At 40.3% G+C, this 18,684-nt stretch overlaps 1 protein-coding gene across 1 annotated transcript; it reads right to left on the minus strand.

Annotated features, from left to right (window-relative positions):
- Positions 1–610: 610 nt before the first annotated feature.
- hapln2 (hyaluronan and proteoglycan link protein 2) lies at positions 611–7,792 on the minus strand. Its single transcript, XM_074652925.1, has 6 exons — positions 7,571–7,792; positions 7,237–7,332; positions 4,924–5,280; positions 4,582–4,698; positions 4,320–4,502; positions 611–2,754 (listed from the first exon to the last, which is right to left on the minus strand). The coding sequence occupies exons 1-6, from the start codon at positions 7,602–7,604 to the stop codon at positions 2,477–2,479; spliced, it is 1,065 nt and encodes a 354-aa protein (XP_074509026.1). The 5' UTR covers positions 7,605–7,792; the 3' UTR covers positions 611–2,476.
- Between the last annotated feature and the right edge of the window lie 10,892 nt (positions 7,793–18,684).

The raw sequence follows: 18,684 nt of genomic DNA on the forward strand, positions 1-18,684 counted from the left end.
TATTAACATACAGTATCCTAATCAGAGAGTTTAATTTTAAATGTATGAAGGAGTGGTAGTCTACACTGGCACTGAGGCGATCGCTGTTCTTCGGGGATCAATGAGGAAAAACAAATATTTCAATGATGCAACAATATCTCATCTACTGTATCTTTTCTAGTTTTTAAAGGAGTGTTGTATTAGACACTGTGACAGTCACAATGCAGGTGATGTTAATTGTCGATCTAATGAACGCATACTAAATGTAAAAGTAGAGATAATATAGTAAAAATGGATCCAATGAAAAAGGAGAAGTAAAATGTAATTTTTTTATGTAATCTGAATTTTTATTGTTGTCACATGTCTGTTGATTTAACTGTATAACAATTAACACATTAAAAATGTTTGTAAAAATCTATTTGTGTATATCATGATCACATGACTCCTATTTGATCAGATAAACAATACTTGACTTTGCAATGTTCTTTTTCACCTTATGTCATATTCAAGCAGTTTTCAATGATCATCCATGACTTTTGAACTACAAAATAAGAATTGCAGAGCTGCAGCCTACGCAGGATTTTGCATTTATTATCATTTGTGTTCCAGGTGCGGTTGTCGGGTTTATATTTTTTATCACCTCTGATTCAGTTTCTAATTGAATTCTGTTACCAAATCTCTCCTAATTATTTGAGAAGTAAAAGAAGTCCATATCGAGTGCCAACAACTGTCAACCAAACTGTCTTTTTTGATACTACCACAAGAGGTCACCAAAGTAATAAAGTTTCAAAATCCGACACATGGGGGCTTTAATGGTCTCTTCCACCCCTCACACCTGCAACTTTGTTTTGAATGATAAATATGGCGAAACTGTGGTAACGTTCAGCTCTTTTGTTTTCAGCTGCTAAATTAAGTTTTGCTTGATATTTTTGGTTGCTGCCTCTCGAGATGTTTCTGTTCAACAAAGGTGCAGTAAGTGATTAGCTTCTCAAAGCATTGTAGACAGTGGTCAAGATGCAAATCACCTCCTGAGAAAAGCAATTTTATCACATTTGCTCTCTGAATCGGCTCATCGTCACTACTCTACTGGATGTGAGTCATTGTCTCCCAAACAAACTTTGAAGAAATTTGTGCAAATATTGCACAAATAACTTAATGCCAAATGAATACGCTGACATGTGGACATATCTTTATTTGAATACATTAAATTACATGTAATTAATTTACAGATAAACCAGTTCATCTTTTAACATAACCAGCAGCGTTATTTACAGTTCAGAGTTTTAGCGTCTTTGAATGAGCTCGCAGGAAGCAGCTCGGTCTCAAGTTAATTGGACACGCTGGCAGGTGCAGTGATCGACCCAGAATTAACCAAACATATTTAACTTTACCTTCACTGATGAGTTACTCTATGCAGAAATGTCAACGCATTATTCCAGGTTTAGAGCAAGATTGATGATTGTGTATGTGTAACATGTTTTATACTTTCATTCTGGCAATTCTTCCATTAGTCAAAGTGGTTTGTGGTTTCCAAAATAAATGACGGTTTACTGTTTTACAAGCCAATTATTTCTTAAAAGGGACATATTATGAAAAACTCCCCTTTTCAGTGCTTGTGCTCATACATTTGGGTATCTGGAGTGCCTACCAATCCACAAACAGTGAAATAAGACAACCCAGTCAGTTTTTTGTGGGCTACATAGATCAGAAACATGTGATTCAACAAGCCATTCAGATTTGTCTCCCCTTCCTATGTCACATGCAACCTCATGAGAATATATCGCCCACAGCTTGAGAACTACCTTTGCAAAGGTGCACCATATTTTTCTCACAAGCCAATCAGAGCAGACTGGGCTTTTTCGGTGAGGGGTCTTAGAGAGACAGGCGTTAAAATGGAGCGTTTCAGACAGAGGGTGAATACAGGTATATTCAGACAGACAGTATGAGAAAAATAATGTTTTTTTTTAACATTAAAGCATGTAAATATGTTCTAGTAGAAACCCAAAGTACAAGTATGAACCTGAAAATGAGCATGATATGTCCCCTTTAAATGATTATTAATTTTGACGACCAAATTTTACCAGCATTTTGCCAGTAGCTCGTTGACAAACCGTACCCAGGAAAAAATTAAATGTCTCTTTATATATCAGTTTAACATAGATTTGTTCTGTCTTTATCTCAAACTGAAGACAAATACCCACAAATGTGGGTACACTTTTAAAAGAAAATCCAAAGACGTTCTATCTGTTCTCTAAATTAGCTCTGCATCCACCAAGTTAGATGTAAAAAGGGCCTTTTGTTTTAGAAATTAGACTAAACTATTCTACTTTCAGTAATTGTCTGTTGCTTCAGATGTGGCATTTCTTGCTCACTTGAGTTGGTGGATCAAGCTGTATATATATGCTGTGCAGTGATTTCTGAGCCTCTGGTTCTATTGCTTAGACTCACAGCTCTGTTGAAACACGCATGTAAGAAGTGTATAGTTCTTTATTTTAGGCTACCTATAGCAATAGGCGCCGTACAGATGCATCATCTTGTTTTGGAATCCAAATGAGCGCACCCCTGCTTCAGGGATGCCCCCACAGTGCTCCCTGGGGTTGCTGATGGGAAACCGTACGCTGCCGTCTTTCAGCCATCCGCCGTCACACTGGTCATAGTTTTGGAAACGCCAGGCGGAGTAAAGCTGGCCGACCAACGCCAGCTCAGCTCCCTGGCGTTGACATGCGTGTTCTGCCTGCTTGAAGGAGAAAGACCCCGATATGTAGGAGACAGAGCCTGTGAGAGGAAGGGAGATTTATGGAAACACATCGAGAACTTCAATCCAGTGGCTTCTTATCATTTAAATGCTAACGTAGTTTTGTTTAAAATGGGATAGGACATTCATTTTTAACTCCGACTGCAGTGGAAGTTTCCAGCGGCAACGTTTTTTCCCATCAATTAACTTTTTCCATCATGTCACAATGTCGGCCTCAGTTGTGTTAATCTTTCTGTCCATTCTGCTTCTCTGCGCCTCCTTTCAGCCACTTCCCCAGGCCCCTTTCATTGCCATTCTCCACCTGTCCAGCAGATGCCCTCAGACTTTGCCACCGGACCCAGTTACCTGACTCTTATTCAACTGCTCACCTGTTTCCACTTTCCCCTCATCAGCCCTGCCATTCCCATCACCTGACCTTCTCCGCCCACATGCTCACCTGCTTCCCATTCCCCCAATCTGCATTTACATGCACAAACTATTCTGTTTTTTTGCCCTTATTCTGAAAAATCTTCCTACTAAGCTGTTCACATGACTAATGAAAATGTATATTCCACTAATATTCCTATTTACATGCAGTAAATACTCTGACTATCATGTAATGTATTTATTGCAGCCTCCCTCTTTCATTCCTTCTTGAAAAAGGTCGACGTTACGATATTTGTACATATCCAAAAAACCTGTTGATATCCAAGTCTTTGTAAAAGTAGGAGTGTTTCTCCTTCCGACCAGAAATGTGGGCTTTTCTTTTGGGCATGCATCTCTGCAAACTGACGGCTAGTTGGTTTGTGTACAACACACAGAGCTGGCAGTAAACAGGCAAGAGGCTGTGTGTCGCAAATATACAGTAAAAACTCCAATTGAGATGCATATTCTGAATGTGCTGTATACATGTCCAAAGAATGCTCCTAAAACCCAAATAATATTGGCATATCCTACATGTTTTAATTGAAAAATGCTCCATTAGGAATAAGGCCTAATTTGTAACATTCAAACGGAATATGTTGTTTACATGACCCGTACCAATAGAGGAATATTAGTGTGCATGTAAACATAGTCAGTGTTTGTGCCTTGCTTTCCAGTCATCTGAACCTGTATCTGTTCCTGCACCTTTATCTGAACCTGCCTGTTTGCTTATGTATCCTCATTCTACCAATAAATCCCTGAACTCTTCCTGTCTGTCTGGACTGTCTGCACTTGGGTCCTTTCCATGCCGCCTCGCACCCACCCGTCTGACACATCATGTCTCACCAACAGATTTTATTGTTCTGTCAACCTACGATCAGTCCCACTCTCACACTGTAGCTACAAAAGGTCAATTTGTTGCTACAGAGTTGACATTCTGTATCACTATGTTGAAACACAAACACAAAATGAAACAAAACCGTTTATTGTTTTTTTAGAAATAAGCAGAATAAAACGAATGGATGTATTTGTATTGATTGTATTCATTATTATTATTATTATTATTATTATTATTATTATTATTATTGTTTTTAGATCCTCACTCTGCCTGGAACATAGTAAAACTTCCAGCTTTCTGTCATGAAATTAGACTAAACGTTGATCCGAGCCACTCCAAGCTTACCAGACGCCTGGGAGGTGAAGCAGAAAGCGTCGAACCGATCGTGATTCTTATCTTTTGGTCCATAACTGCGAATGCCAGGGAGCGGCTCTCCTCCACAGACAGGTCGAGGATGAATAATGGGGTAATGAACGGTCCCGTCATCGAGCCAACCGGCATTACACCAGTCCAGACCCTCCGTCCATGCTGCAGGAGGAGACATGCAGATTTAAGAGAGCTGATAAACCTGCAGACAACATATTATTGGTCGCACAGCGTGTGGTACCTCTGTACAGCTGGATGTATGAGGCTAATGTTCCATCTTGTTCAGCACAAGCCTCCTTAGCCTCATGGAAAGTGAAATTGTAGCGGCCCGTTTTACTCTGATACGGGAAGACCACACCTGGAGATAGAAGCTGTTTGTCAGTGTTTATGTTTTTACACTTGTACTGTATCCTGTCTTTCATCAAAGACATGATTCACAACCATAAACAATCATCTTTGATAACATCCATGCCCTTATGTGGGTGTTTCAAACACATATTTTACTTCATTTATACCAGTAAGACCTGGCGCATTCCTTCTGTTTAAGTAGAGTAGACACTAGGCTTCTTATTGCTTCAATTACCTTCAATCCTCAACGTAATGGCCACACTCTCATCCTCGATGCCGTTGACAAGCTCGCAGCGATACGTGCCGCCATCTTCCAGCTCAAGACTGCTGAGCTGCAGGGAGGCGTCCATGGTGTGAGCCTTCCGGAGGGAAGCCCGCGGTCCGAGATGGCCATATAGCTTGAAGGCATGTGCATTTGATATCATGATAATGTTCTCCTGCCCTACGTATTCCGGCTCCAGCTTGGTCCATTTCACTTTGTAATGGCTGGGTCTGGTTCTCAGGATACACGGCAAGGTGGCGTTTCCTCCCCTTTGAGCAACGACCTCAGCGTACACAGGCGGGTCGAGGAGGTACTTCAGCTTCTTGGTTGCTGCGGGTGAAACAGCATCCAGGAGGTGTCAATAGAGTGCTGCAGGAATTAATCCTAAAACCCGGAAATGAGTTAGCATTTTTGCACTTCCTGTTCCCTCGTCTCGAAGTCAAAGATTTCAACATTTTGTTCTACGCCATAAAATTAGTCGGTAAATATCCCACTTGTGAACATTAGCTTTTTACCTCTGGCGATTTCATTTTTCCATCAAAAATCATAAAAGTGGTGTTCATTTGCGAAGTCTGAACATGTAAATATCATATACATCTGTTTGCCACAGAGCTTGTTTTCTGCAATAATCCAAAATCCAATGGAAAAAATCCCATTTTCCCTTTTTTTCAAGGGAACCAGGGCAATGCGAACTTCTGGATTGGCTTACACAAATATGTCATCCCTGCAGCACTCTATGCCACCCAGTGTCAATTGGTGCCTTCAAATGGTTTACTGTGTTCATGAGAAGAGTCCATATGAGCGCCCTCCTCTTGTGGTATTCACAAGAAAATTTCGTAATTCTCAGAGTTCACAAGTTGTGACGTGTTTGTTGACGTTGTCAGCACATCACCCCCACCCTCATCCACCTCCACTGGCTCCCGGTCAAGTCCCGCATCACCTACAAAATCCTCCTCCTCACCTACAAATCCCTCAATGCCCTGGCTCCTCAATATTTATCTAACCTCCTCCACCCTTACACACAGCCCCGGAACCTTAGATCCTCAGGCACGGGTCAGCTCTCCATCCCTCACACAAGAATGCGAACTTTTGGGGACAGAGCCTTCAGTGTGACAGCCCCCACACTTTGGAACTCTCTCCCCATAGAGCTCCGCAACGCACCATCTCTGGACACCTTCAAAAGACTCCTCAAAACCCACCTCTTCACCAAGGCCTATGGCCCCTAGCTTCTGTTACATTTGTTGTGTTTATTTATGTCTTTGTTAAGCGTCCTTGGGTTTCATGAAAGGCGCTATATAAATCCAAGCTATTATTATTATTATTATTATTAGAAATGGCAGAGGTCATGGAAGTTAATTTTCGGCGCATAATATTGTAGTTTTAGTCGTATATTGTTTTTCCTTTGTAATTTTACAATATGTCTGAGAAAAATATTGATATTCCCAACGGCCTCATCTTTGTCCTCTGTCATTATACCTTTGCATTTACTGCATTATCATACCCACTTGCTAGCTTGCTAAATTGTTAACCTCTGTGGCTTCCAGATGCCAACAGTAACGTTAATATTGCCGTTGCTTAGCAGCGGTGTTCTCACAACTTAACCACTTGAAAGCCATCGTCTCGTACCAGCGCAGTTAGTGTTGATATATACAGTAGATCAGTGTAGCAACACTCTGCTGCCTTGTAAGCATCAGTAGAAGAACAGTTTCAGCATACCAACAACATTTAAACACTGCTTGGATGTCTAATACCTCCCTGAACTTTTTCCAAGGCAAAGTCTTTGTAGTCTCAACACGATAAATCGTACAAATTGGAATAACTGTGCACACTTTCAGACAGTCTCTTTTTGAAGGCCTTCATGCCACACTTTGTCTCTCTGTCCCTCATCTCCAGACACATTTCAGTTCTCCAAATCACCATATAACTTTGCCATTTTCCATCCGTTCACCAGATGCTCTTGGACTTTCCCTCTTTTCCCTCCTTTCCCCATCCACACACCTGTTGCCACTTCCCTAATCAGCTCTGCCAGGCCTTCCCTGCTCACCTCCTCACCTGCATCTCATTCCCTCATCAGCCACTCTCCACATAATAATACACTTTTTGTTTAGTCAGTTTCAGAAAGAAACAAATTGTCAAACACTACTTTGATGTTGAAAGGTGGGAGGAATAGGTTTTAGGGGCAGTTAGATGATCAGACAAGCACTTAATTTCCCTTCATTCATTCATTAGCTGCTGACAAGGAAAACCTCATTGATCACATTCACATTAACATTCACATTACTGTACCTGCTCTGTTGGGGATATATATAGCTGAAGACCAGGTGAATGTTAATAGAAGAATCACAGCACAGTTCATTATGAAGGGAGTCGCTCTTCCAGCTCCTGCAGTTCATAAGAAAACAGAGTTCTTACTAAGATTCAGTCTTATTTTCACAAAACCAATCACACTTTGTCTTTGTTCTCACATATCACCTGATAAATTGTAGTAAATTTGACGAATAATCCAAGGATTTTTGCACTAGGATGGCAAATTCCATGTCAATATGGTATTTACAAACTGTAATTTACCCGTAGTCTGAAATCAGCAGTGGTAAAGGAAGAAACATACTGTAGTTCAAACCTGAGAAGTCGTGAAGATGCAGATGTGCGCTCATCCTCCTGCGTTGTCCCACATGACGACGATGTTTTTAAAGTGTCTGAATTCCTGGATAATTCATAACTTTGGGAGGTAAAAGCTGCTCCTCATCCCTGTTGGCTCTTCTGTCCAAGCCCTGAATGATCCGCTGTCATACCCAGTTCATCTCTCTCTCACTCTCACCCCCCCTCTCTCCTCACTCTGGTCATATGGTCCAGTCTGTTCTCAACAGTGTGTAAACAGGATTGTTGTCCTCTCTGCTCCAGATGCTGATGACCATATGGAGGTCTGACATGCTGTCTTTGTCTCTATTTGTCTCTGATTTCTGCTCTCTGTAGCTCAAAGTGAAACAAAATGAAAAGAGTACTGAAAGGATTTAAAGGTTGAGTAAGTTCACACTTTTGTTTCCACATCTGATGTGAAATGGGCAGTTGTGTTGACTCAGTAGTTCTCCCCGTGAGTATTAAACCGATCTTTACCTCCGCCAAGGAGGTTATGTTTTTGATTTGTTTTGTTTGTTTGTTTGTCAGCAGGATTACAGAGATACTAATTGACCAATTTTCAGGAAACTTGGTGGGAGTGTGTAGCATGGGCCAAGGAAGAACCCATTACATTTTGGAGTGGATCCGAATCCTGGAGCAGATACACCAATTATATTTCACTTATGGAAACGACCTTGGCTGAGGTCTATGCTTTCTGAGTGCCTTTCTAGTTATTCGTAAAGTCAGTGATGTAGAAAATAAGCAACTGCAATGGTTGGCACATTTTTATCTTGTTAGACTTTTGGCCACACTCCATTCAGTGATTTCACAGAGAGAGAGAGAAAGCTTCATCTTTAAGACCTGGTCTGACTGAATCCAACTGGTACCCGGAGTTTGAGACGCAAACCCAACCTCGGACCCAAAGCTTTATTTCATTCCTTACTTGCCATTAGCCAGCAAGTCTAAAGCAGGTTGCACACTACTGTCTCTTTTGATCTTCCCACTGGGCATTGCATTATCAATTTGAAACACATCACACATGTGGATGTGGTTAATTGGGACAGTCAAAGAAAGAAATCTCTTAGCAAATGACTTAAAAAAAAAAACACACCAGAAACTGATGGGTCTCAGGTCCATTAATATACATGGCTGAAATGTTACTGTTAACCTCTAAGAAACAGTTCAGAACACATCAAACTATGGTCATGTTTTTGTCTATCCTAGTCATAGACTGTATATAAGAAGTGGACGTAGTCACCATGACGTCACCCATCACCATCATGGTTTGTGGACTACCGTTCTGAAGCCTTGAGTTCAGCATTTAGGCCGTCGACATCTTGGTTTTTTGCAACTAGAAGTGGCACAAGAGGGTGGAGCGAAGTACAACCAAGTGCTGAGTAAGACATTTTTAGGCGACCAGAATGTTACAATTAACTTTCCTGAACTGAAAACACACTGTTATTGTGTATTTTGCACTAGTTCAATACATCAACCTGTTCTCAAGGGTCAACGAAGGGTCATTCATTTACAAAAGACTCATTTTAAAAATTTAAAAGAGAAATTATTTGATAAAATCATTTATTGAGAGCTAATGTGGCATTAATATCCTGTCTGTTTTGTTGCCAATATGTCAGTAATAAAAATGTGAAATTCACATGCTGGCTACTATATTAGCTCCTGCTGTCAAACAGCATATTGTAGCATACAGTGCGTACAGCAATGAGCCATCACTGAGCCCTGCGGACAACAAGCCTTCTTGTGTTTTCTAACCTTTCCCAGAAGGCTATTGCCAAAGAAGACTATAGTGTGCATTCAGCCATCTTTGTTATTGCCCACAGAGCTCTGGGGGCAGTGGGAGAGGAAGCTGTGTCGACTCTAGTTTCCTCTGCCGCCGTGGCCCCCCCGGGCACAAGGGCCGCATTGTGACAGTCACGGTCTCCACGCAGTGACAGCAGGCGGCGGTCACACAAACACTATCCAATGTGGAAAAAAGATAAAATAATGGGATTCTTCTGTTTTTGCTTGTGTTGCTTCTCCATTGTGCTCCGTCGTCAATGGGACTCTTTCTTGTCCTCCAATTAGTATTCACCCAAACACCTCTAGGTGAAAAACAGCCAATTGTCTCTGCAGCACCATCTATCCATCCATCTATCCATATGCAATTATTGTTGCACTGTTAGGAGTGTAAATGCACTGCAAGTTAGGAAAATACATAGAGAAATACTAGCAAATGAAAAACAGTTCTTTATTACCTTGACATCACATGTGTCACATTTAGAAAAAAACATACCTGCAAGAAATACATTCACCAATTTGACAACACAAATCTGAAACCTTGCAAGGTGTATATAATAAAGGAAACTGAGTGATAACACAAAAGACTTTTCCAGGGGAAACTAAAAAGGGATGAACATGCCAGTAATTAGGCTAACTTTAGGTGCAAGTTATACAATCACTTTGTTAAAACTAAAGTAAAATATTGACAGCTCACTGAACACTGAATCACACATCTACGTTTTGTTCATTTTCACTTGTTTTCTTACTGTAAGTTACAGTGTGTTGAGGGTGTTATGTACCAGCAAGTCAATTTGTTGGTCTAGAGCATCATACTACTGTATATTTCAACAACTTCTAACCCATCTGTACCTTTGGGTGACCCCGTAGATCCGGACACGGCACAAACCCATGTGGGAGCGGAGTACTTTTCCGTACTGTTGATGAGCAGCACCGGCTACATCTACGTTTTCCGGCAACAATGCATTTGTCGAGGTAACATTAAGGGACTCACTATTGTCATGTATGCACCGTGTTCAATGGGCGGTTAAGGTGAGGCGTGAGGTCCAATGAGGTTAAGGTAGGGGTGGGAGAGACCAAGTTTAATGAGTCCCGTCACCATACAGTGGTAAAAAAACACGTAATTTAAAATAATACAAAATACAACCATTTAAAGTTGTAAGTCCCGCCCCTATTGCCAAGTATTCCATATATTCCATATTCCTATCAACATGCACTTCTCCATCTTGTCCCTTTTGCTTCATTCTTTTTCCATATCTCTTCTCTCTCTATCATCAGCACCACACATTGTGGTGAATGGGCAGCACAAACATTGCCCTCTGCTGTATGTATACTGTTTACTGCAGTACTAACACTTGTCTTCAAAAGGCTCGTAGTTCGAACTGTGTCCGGTTTAACACAACTGTGGTATCACATTGTCCGGTCTGGGAGTTGTCCGTGTTTTCGTATTACAACTTTAACCCTTTCACAGTGTGTTTTCAGTTTATCAAAGTTGTTAAGAACATTTCGGTCGTCTAAAAATGTCTTATTCCGCGTTCGGTTGTACTTAGCTCCACCCTCTCGTGTCACTTCTGGTTGCAAAAAACCAAGATGGCAACAGCCAAAAACCAAGATCAGAGGTAAAACATGAGGACAAAACACCAGAGTTAAAATGCTGTATCATGATGCCATCATCTTTTCTGGCAGGAAGAAAAACATGTGGTTGCTTTAAGCAAAATGTTTATGATATAACTCAAGTTAGTTTGAGTCCTAATGTGAATGATGGGATGGATTTGAAAGCCTCGATAGATTATGTTTTCCTTTTAAAGAAATGAAAGTCAGTGATTTCTGAGCTTCTTGTCTCTCTCTGTCTGTTTGACTGATTCTCTCTCTGTCCTCCTGCTTGCCTCTCTCCTCTGCAGCTGTTGACGCCTCTCAGTAACGTCATATTTCACGCTGCAGGTGAACTCTCTCGGCCCTGCAGCTCTCTCTGACACTTCATTTCCATTTGATTGATGGGCTTGTTCTTGGTTTGAGCTTGCACTACTGAAACAGAGAGCGGTATTGGCAATCACTTTTGTTGATTCCAATTATTCTTGTTCGTCCTGTTTAGGTTTCTTAATTAATTCGGTGAGAACAGAAACCAAAAATCTCTTGAAAGCACAACTCGCCCTTTGTTTCAGCAGATCTATGCTGCCAAGAGAGACATTTGTCATTAAGTGATGTGCTGACTGACTAAATGTTCGTACAGTAGATGAGCGAGGCTGATATGGAAGCTGGTCGGGCCTGCCTGCAGCCCTGATGCTGTATCAGCTTGCATGGTGCACCGGTGCGTGACTCTGTTGACGGAAAGGCGAGACAAGTGGCGGGGTCATGAACGCAGCTTCATGGGTAAAAAATATGTACTTTCTGACAACATTTCTACAACTCTGAAATGTTCCCCCTTTCACCTGTGAAGACACACATTTTTAACATTCTTACAGATGCCTCTTTTCCTGATGCCCTCGCTGAGAGTGACGGCTTTTGAGTACAATGACAGATTGGCCCTCTTCACAGTTTAAGAAGCTAAATGTTCCCGACAGCTCCGGGAGGCTCCCCTGTCTGACCGAGGGTTACCTGTATCCCCCTGCTATTCATGCAGGTAAATGCGGGTACCTTTTTGTTATCTTTGCACAGCTCACACATGATAGGGAGTCTAAATGGAGCTGGATTCACATTTGACCTTTTGTTATGCAGCAAATAATGTTTTGCATTCCTTTCCTCAGTGTGGTTTCATTTTTCTACAACAGAGGAGCAGATACATGTATGAGATTATGTTGTGTGATTGCAATGAAAATTGTCAGCGAGAGTTCAGTGGGGTTCAGTTCTTCGTATTCCTAGAAGAAAATAAAAGCAGCATTTCAGGAGAACTCGTTCGTTACTTCACTATTCTCTCCTTTGTGAGTCTCTCACCAGCTGCATTCAGAAGTCCTGTCATGCTATGAACACTGGGTATATGGACCTTGACATGCCTAACCACTCCTTGAGCTTCTGTGGCTTGGCTTGTGTACCTCATTTGTAAGTCTGCCAAATAAATAAATATAAACCTCCACCACCTCCTTTTGATTCCTGTGCCTCACGATAACGTAGCACTTTTTGTGTATTTATTAGACTTGGATTTACCTGACATGTGTCATGTGACTCTCTAAATCATTCATACATTTTTTGTGGATGGTTGTGTGATATGTGACATATGACTCTCTCGAGTCTCCCAGCAGACACGCGGGCTCTTCACTGATTGGCTGCTCAGATACTCCTCTCTGTCAGGTATTTCATCAATGCTTCATTTGAAGATAACTGCTCATAGCCAGCAGCACTTTAACAGTGTTTAACTTTAGTTTTCAGTCCAAATGCTTACACAGTTTTGGAAAAAATGCATAATTATTAACGCAAATTAAATTATTTAAGTATTTTAACAAAACAGCAGTACACAAACACACTAGACAAAATCAGGAGAGCGAACATTTGACCTGTTGTCCTTAATGTGGAGAGATTTACTGATGAGCCTGAGGCTCCTCAACCAATCACTTACCAGTTGAGTTAGTTTTGTAACATGCTGACGACCCGTGGGATAGACGCACAGGTAGATATAGATCTGAGAGCAGAGACAAGGAAGAGATAAGTTTAAATTCCTGTCTTACTCTGTTCAGCCTGGAGCTCCTCTGGGTGGTTTACTCTGCACCGAACGGCACAAAACCTCAATGTACAGTATCTACAACTCCTTCTCGAACAACAAGGAAACTTTTTTCATCATTCTGGGTGAAAAAAATTATAATTTCTGTTCATATACATGCAGATATCTCTCAGCAGAAAAATGCCATTCATCCCATAAACCTAACCAGAGGAATACTGTATCAGTTATTTGAATCCTTTTCATATTTAGTTTTAATAATTGTGTCAACATAATGAAACCGTGTAAGACAGATAAATGTGCTGAAGTTCTGAACTAGGTTTGTATGGCAGTGTATTGCTACCACCATGACAAAAACAAACTTGCTCAGTTTCAAAACTATAATGAGAAAAGTTTTATTTGAATGAAATAAGTTTCAGAATCATTGGGCAGCCAGTAATAACAAGAAAATACTGTATGTTTAATAAGATGAAAAATATCATAACGTGAAAAGAAAGTCGTTACAATGTGTGAAATGGAATAACCCCATTTTCAGATATTTGTTCACTTACTTTTAGAAAATACAGGATGAACCTATGGATGAAATGACTTTGTAAGAAAGATGTCTTTTCATTGCACACATTCTCTGAAATGAGCGTATAAGCCCCTTCAAAAGCACCCCCACTACAGTATAATAGCTCTACTGTGCATTAGCAAGTTAAGCGTAAAATACCTGTCCACCTGCCTATTGTATGCTATCTCTGTGTTACGTAAAAGGCAGGTTTGGTCTTGCGTTTATCTCGTCTCATCTGGTGCCAGGCCTCTTGTAGTCTCAATGGTGTTACTACTGATGCCCTCCCGCCTCTGATGGGGAGATAGTGTTATCAGTGGGGCCCAGGAGCCAGCCTGCTGCACTGATGGAGTGACAAGAAGCATCCACTTCCAAATATGTGGCACGCACACTTGGACTTCTAGAGTCCCTGATGAGTCGCAACCAACTAGTCCTCATTGAAAAAATAAGTATTGTAATATACTGTATCCCTATGAGAGTGTTGTTATGCGTCCGTGCCGTCTGTTCGTCCGTATGTGACATTCTCGTGAACGTGATATCTCAGGAACGCCTAGAGGGAATTTTCTCAAATTTGGCGGTCGATTTTGGTGGACAAAGGTCAAGGTCACTGTGACCTCACAAAACACATTTTTGGCCATAATTCAAGAATTCATATGCTAATTATGACAATGTCAATCAAAAGTCTAACAGGATAAAATGATGAAGTGATAATATTTTGGACAGACATGGATGTAAACTGCAACTTGACTGGTTGGCGGAGGCATACATCCGTTAGGTGGTAATTCTAGTTGATCTGGTGAACTCGTCAGTAGGACAGAGACACACCAGCTGTACTTTTTTTAACCCTTTGAGACCCACAATAGACCCGTTTTTGTCTTTTTTAGGGGTGTACAGGGGGTCTTTAGGGAGAGATGGCAAGTCAACATATGTCACATAGAAGTGGTGAACATCATCTGAAAGCTGGGAACCTGAAGATTAATTTGAGATGCTGTTCAGCACAGTGTGTCAAGTTGTTCTAGTCATAAATCAGAAATAAACATGAATGAATGAATTAATTAAAATGAATTATAAAAGTGTATAAGGATTTAGAACATTATGATCGAAGTATATCATTTCCATTCCCATGCTCTGTTATGTCTCATAAGTTGTTGCAGCAATTTTTGGGTTGATACCATCTGTTACACAGATTAGGTGCTAAATTTAACCATTGTTACCACAATAAGTGGGCATATCTGTAAAGGGGAGACTCGTGGGTACCCATAAAACCCATTTTCATTCACATATCTTGAGGCCAGAGGTCAAGGGACCCCTTTGAAAATGGCCATGCTTTTCCTCACTAAAATTTAGCCCAACTTTGGAGTGTTATTTAGCTTCCTTCCTGACATGGTAGCATGGCATGGTACCAATAGATTCCTTGTTTTTTTTTGTTTCATATGATGCCAGTATCTTCACACTAATCGTATTATCTTTTCTGAGGAAGCACTTTAATGTTGTGGCTGCTGGAGGTGGAGCTAAATATTGAATCCATAGCAATGTGTCATATTTTATAAGGTGATCCCACCTGAAATATCTCAACAACTTTTGTATGGATTGCCATGACATTTTGTTCAGATGTTCATGGTTTCCAGAGGATGAATCCTACTGACTTTGGTGATCCCCTGACTTTTCCTCTAGCACCACCATGAGATTGAAATTTGTGTTGTTATTAACTTAACTATTTACTATGAAATTTGATTCACACATGCATGTCCCCCAAAGGTTAAATCCCAATAGCTTTAGTTATCCCTGACTTTTGCTCTAGCGCCATCATCGGGTCACACTTCAAGTACCCATCAGCCTCAGCTGTACTTTGTGTTTCGTGCCAGTAACCAAATGATAGCACACTAACACACTAAATTAAGATGTTGTACATGGTTAACATTACCAGCCCAACATCAGCATGTTAGCCTTGGCATTGTGAGCATATTAGCATGCTAACGGTGCTCAAGCACAGACTCACAGAGCTGCAAAAAATTGCTAATGAATTGGCAAATGTTATCAAAATCAAATCAAGTAAAAAGTGAAGAACAGGTTGTTATTCTGGTCAGTAAGGGAGGAGCAGCTGGAGTGTTAGCAGCAGGCTAGCACCTACAAATATTGAATTCACTCCATTATATTGTAATAATATCACTGTCACAACATCTGTCCATGTTCCCCAACTGGGATATTGAACGTTGTTTCAGTAATACTGTCAGAGGGCGGCTTAATCCGGTGGAAAATAAACAGTGATAGTTGTTGATACATGGACACTTTAATCTAACTGAGCAGCTTAAATTTAATAACGTTTTGTTTTGATTTTGGACCGAGATATGTGGATATATTTCAGCTTTGGTTTAACTTTGCCTGTTGTGTGCAACACCGTGTTATCTTCATATAAAATGTGTTTAAAAAGAAACAGTTTGACTTGAATTACTCATTTGTGCACACACATAAATCGGCTGTTTAGTCCACTCATCCATCCGCTCCAACATCCTATACCTTACCTTCACTTTACATTTTGTATACTTTCTGAACAAAATAAAGCAAAAGAACAAATCAGACATTAAATCTGAATCATTTCTTACCAGCTTTTACAAAACAAAGGTTCCACGTTTTGCAAAATCCAAAGAGTAGAGAAATTGAAAACATTTTCTTTATGAATATTTTAGCATGGTGGAACTGACTAACCACTAACACGAGGTATACAGGGATGACAGTATTGCAACACTTACGGTGCAATTGAAAGTATTTGAGGAATTGTTCAGTATTATCTACAATCTGACATGAATGTCATAGTGACAAAGACGTTTTGCATTTTTACCAGCACGAGACTCATGCAAGACATCAGGTGTCTGCACGAGTTTCTACTTCTGAGGAAACTTTGGTATGACAGTGAGTCCCAGCATCTCTCTGGTATTTAACGGTAAAAAAACAACAGAAAATTAATTTAGCAGAGGACAGGAACAATTATTTCTAAAGTTGCAGGACTGCATAGAGAAAAAAAAGTGAGCGTATGGGTCACCGTGGTTTCATAAATTTGGAGACAAACTTACTGACATGTATTTGGTTCAGATTTTTTTTTTTTACACTGCTGCCTGCTTCCCATTGGACCTCCATGGCACCATCCCTGTTTGATTTCTAGCATTATTGCTTCTGCTCTGTTTCCAACATGCTTTCTTACAAGACATTCCTCGTTTTATTGTGTCCAGAGGACACATCAATCTCCGCACTGATAAACAAAGAACTGAGAGGTCAGAGGTCATTGACTTAATCTGTTGTCCATCAGCTTTTCCTGCAAGACCGAACATGTACATTATCTAGGGCGTCATTTGAGCAGCAGTGATTGTTGAACCTACACCTGTGGGCTTTCACCTGACCAGAATTTCAAGTGGCTCTGTGTGTGAACCTCAGGCTGATTTAAGTGAAACCTGTAATGCTAACTGTCGAGATGAAGTGATGAGGAACGAGAGGAAAAGACGAGATGAGACTTGTTGGTCGTTATTACTTGGAGTTTTAAGTTCCTGTAAATGATCAATTCAAAAATGTTGAGAAAATTAGTGGGTTTCTTTCAAAAACAAGTCTACACCTGCATGCATCTCTCTAGAATTAGAATTAATGGCAAAACTGTTTTTATGCTTTATGTATTACAAATAGGCTGTACAGTATATGACGTGTTGACACATGCAGTGAAATTTACCGACCAACAGTGTGACTTCTGAGCTTCTGGTCACAGCTAAGCACAGCAAATCTGTGATTTGATTATTTCAAAGAAGATGATATATGCAGTAATAGTTTCTTTTATTACATTAGCATTAGTCAACATTATTCAATTATTAATGTACAATAAAACTGATCTTTAAGAAATAAATGCATTTCCCAAATCAAGTCACAAATATGAAGTTTCACTTTCAAAAAAGATTCACAAATTTTCCTTAAAAAAAGGTCACTGTAGTTTTTATGACTGATACGGGAGGAAATAGTGCATTTGTTGGGGACTATTTTCAGTGGCGGAGTAATTCACATTTGGTGCTGGCTTTGGATACACAATACTTGTTAGTAGATACATTCACTGTTGGTTTGGGTCTTTTCATGGGATTTATTGACAGTAATAAAAATATAGAACATATAGATCCATGCTTTAATAAAAATGATAAGCTCAGAGTTTGTCAGTGGAGACATTTCTGTCTAACTGACTTGTTATCAGGTGGCTGGTGGTCAGACAGGATGCTGAGCAGTCAGACAGGCCTTTCTGTCACTGCAGAGTTCACTTCAGAGTTCATGGCTTCTCTTTGACGCCTGTGGTCTCAAGTATTAATTGTTAAAATTCCCCAAAATCATAACAAAATTCCTTTCAGCTCTTTTACGTTTCTGAAGAAAAGGCTCCGCTGATGGAGGACACCGATACAGGTGTAAGTGGCATTTCTTATCAAACTTTACTGCAGGAAGAGGAGGAGGAGGCACACAAAAGTATCCCTTATAGCCTAACCCCACCCCCAGCCTGTACTATAGTGAGCCTACAATAACTAATCACAGTATTCTCCTAACCCCGTGCGTTCTCCTCTCGGGCAGCGTCACGCCCGCATCCTTTCTCTATTGTGACCGTGAAAGTCAAACTAAATGGTCTATGATGTTGTGGTTTCCTCAACAAGTTGAGTAAACAGCTCACTGACGCCAGCCGTTATTCTATCGTTTTATTACAATCAATAAATTCCCCAAAAAGACCAAACAATTTATCTTAGTAACAGTCTGTGTAGCCCTAAATGCGCCATAAAACTATTGTTATCAAAAAATGATTAAAAATGCATAAAATAACCATACAGTTGCATTAGGAGTCATATTTCTTGGCCAGTGTGGATTTTTCTGTTGATGACGTTCTTTGTATGTTTAGACATGACAGCTAATAAGCAAACTGCGGTTGCAGTCTATGAGAAAATGACCCTACTACCCTTCTCACTTGATTTATTACCTCAGTAAACATTGTAAACATGAGTTTATGGTCTCAATCGCTAGTTTCAAGTCTTCTTCAAAACAGCATGATGTTCATTTAGTAAATTATAATCACATTTAGAGTCAAATAAACCATAAAGCAGGTTATGCTTTAGGGCGT

Source organism: Sebastes fasciatus, chromosome 12 (assembly GCF_043250625.1).
Source record: "Sebastes fasciatus isolate fSebFas1 chromosome 12, fSebFas1.pri, whole genome shotgun sequence".
Taxonomy (NCBI): domain Eukaryota; kingdom Metazoa; phylum Chordata; class Actinopteri; order Perciformes; family Sebastidae; genus Sebastes; species Sebastes fasciatus.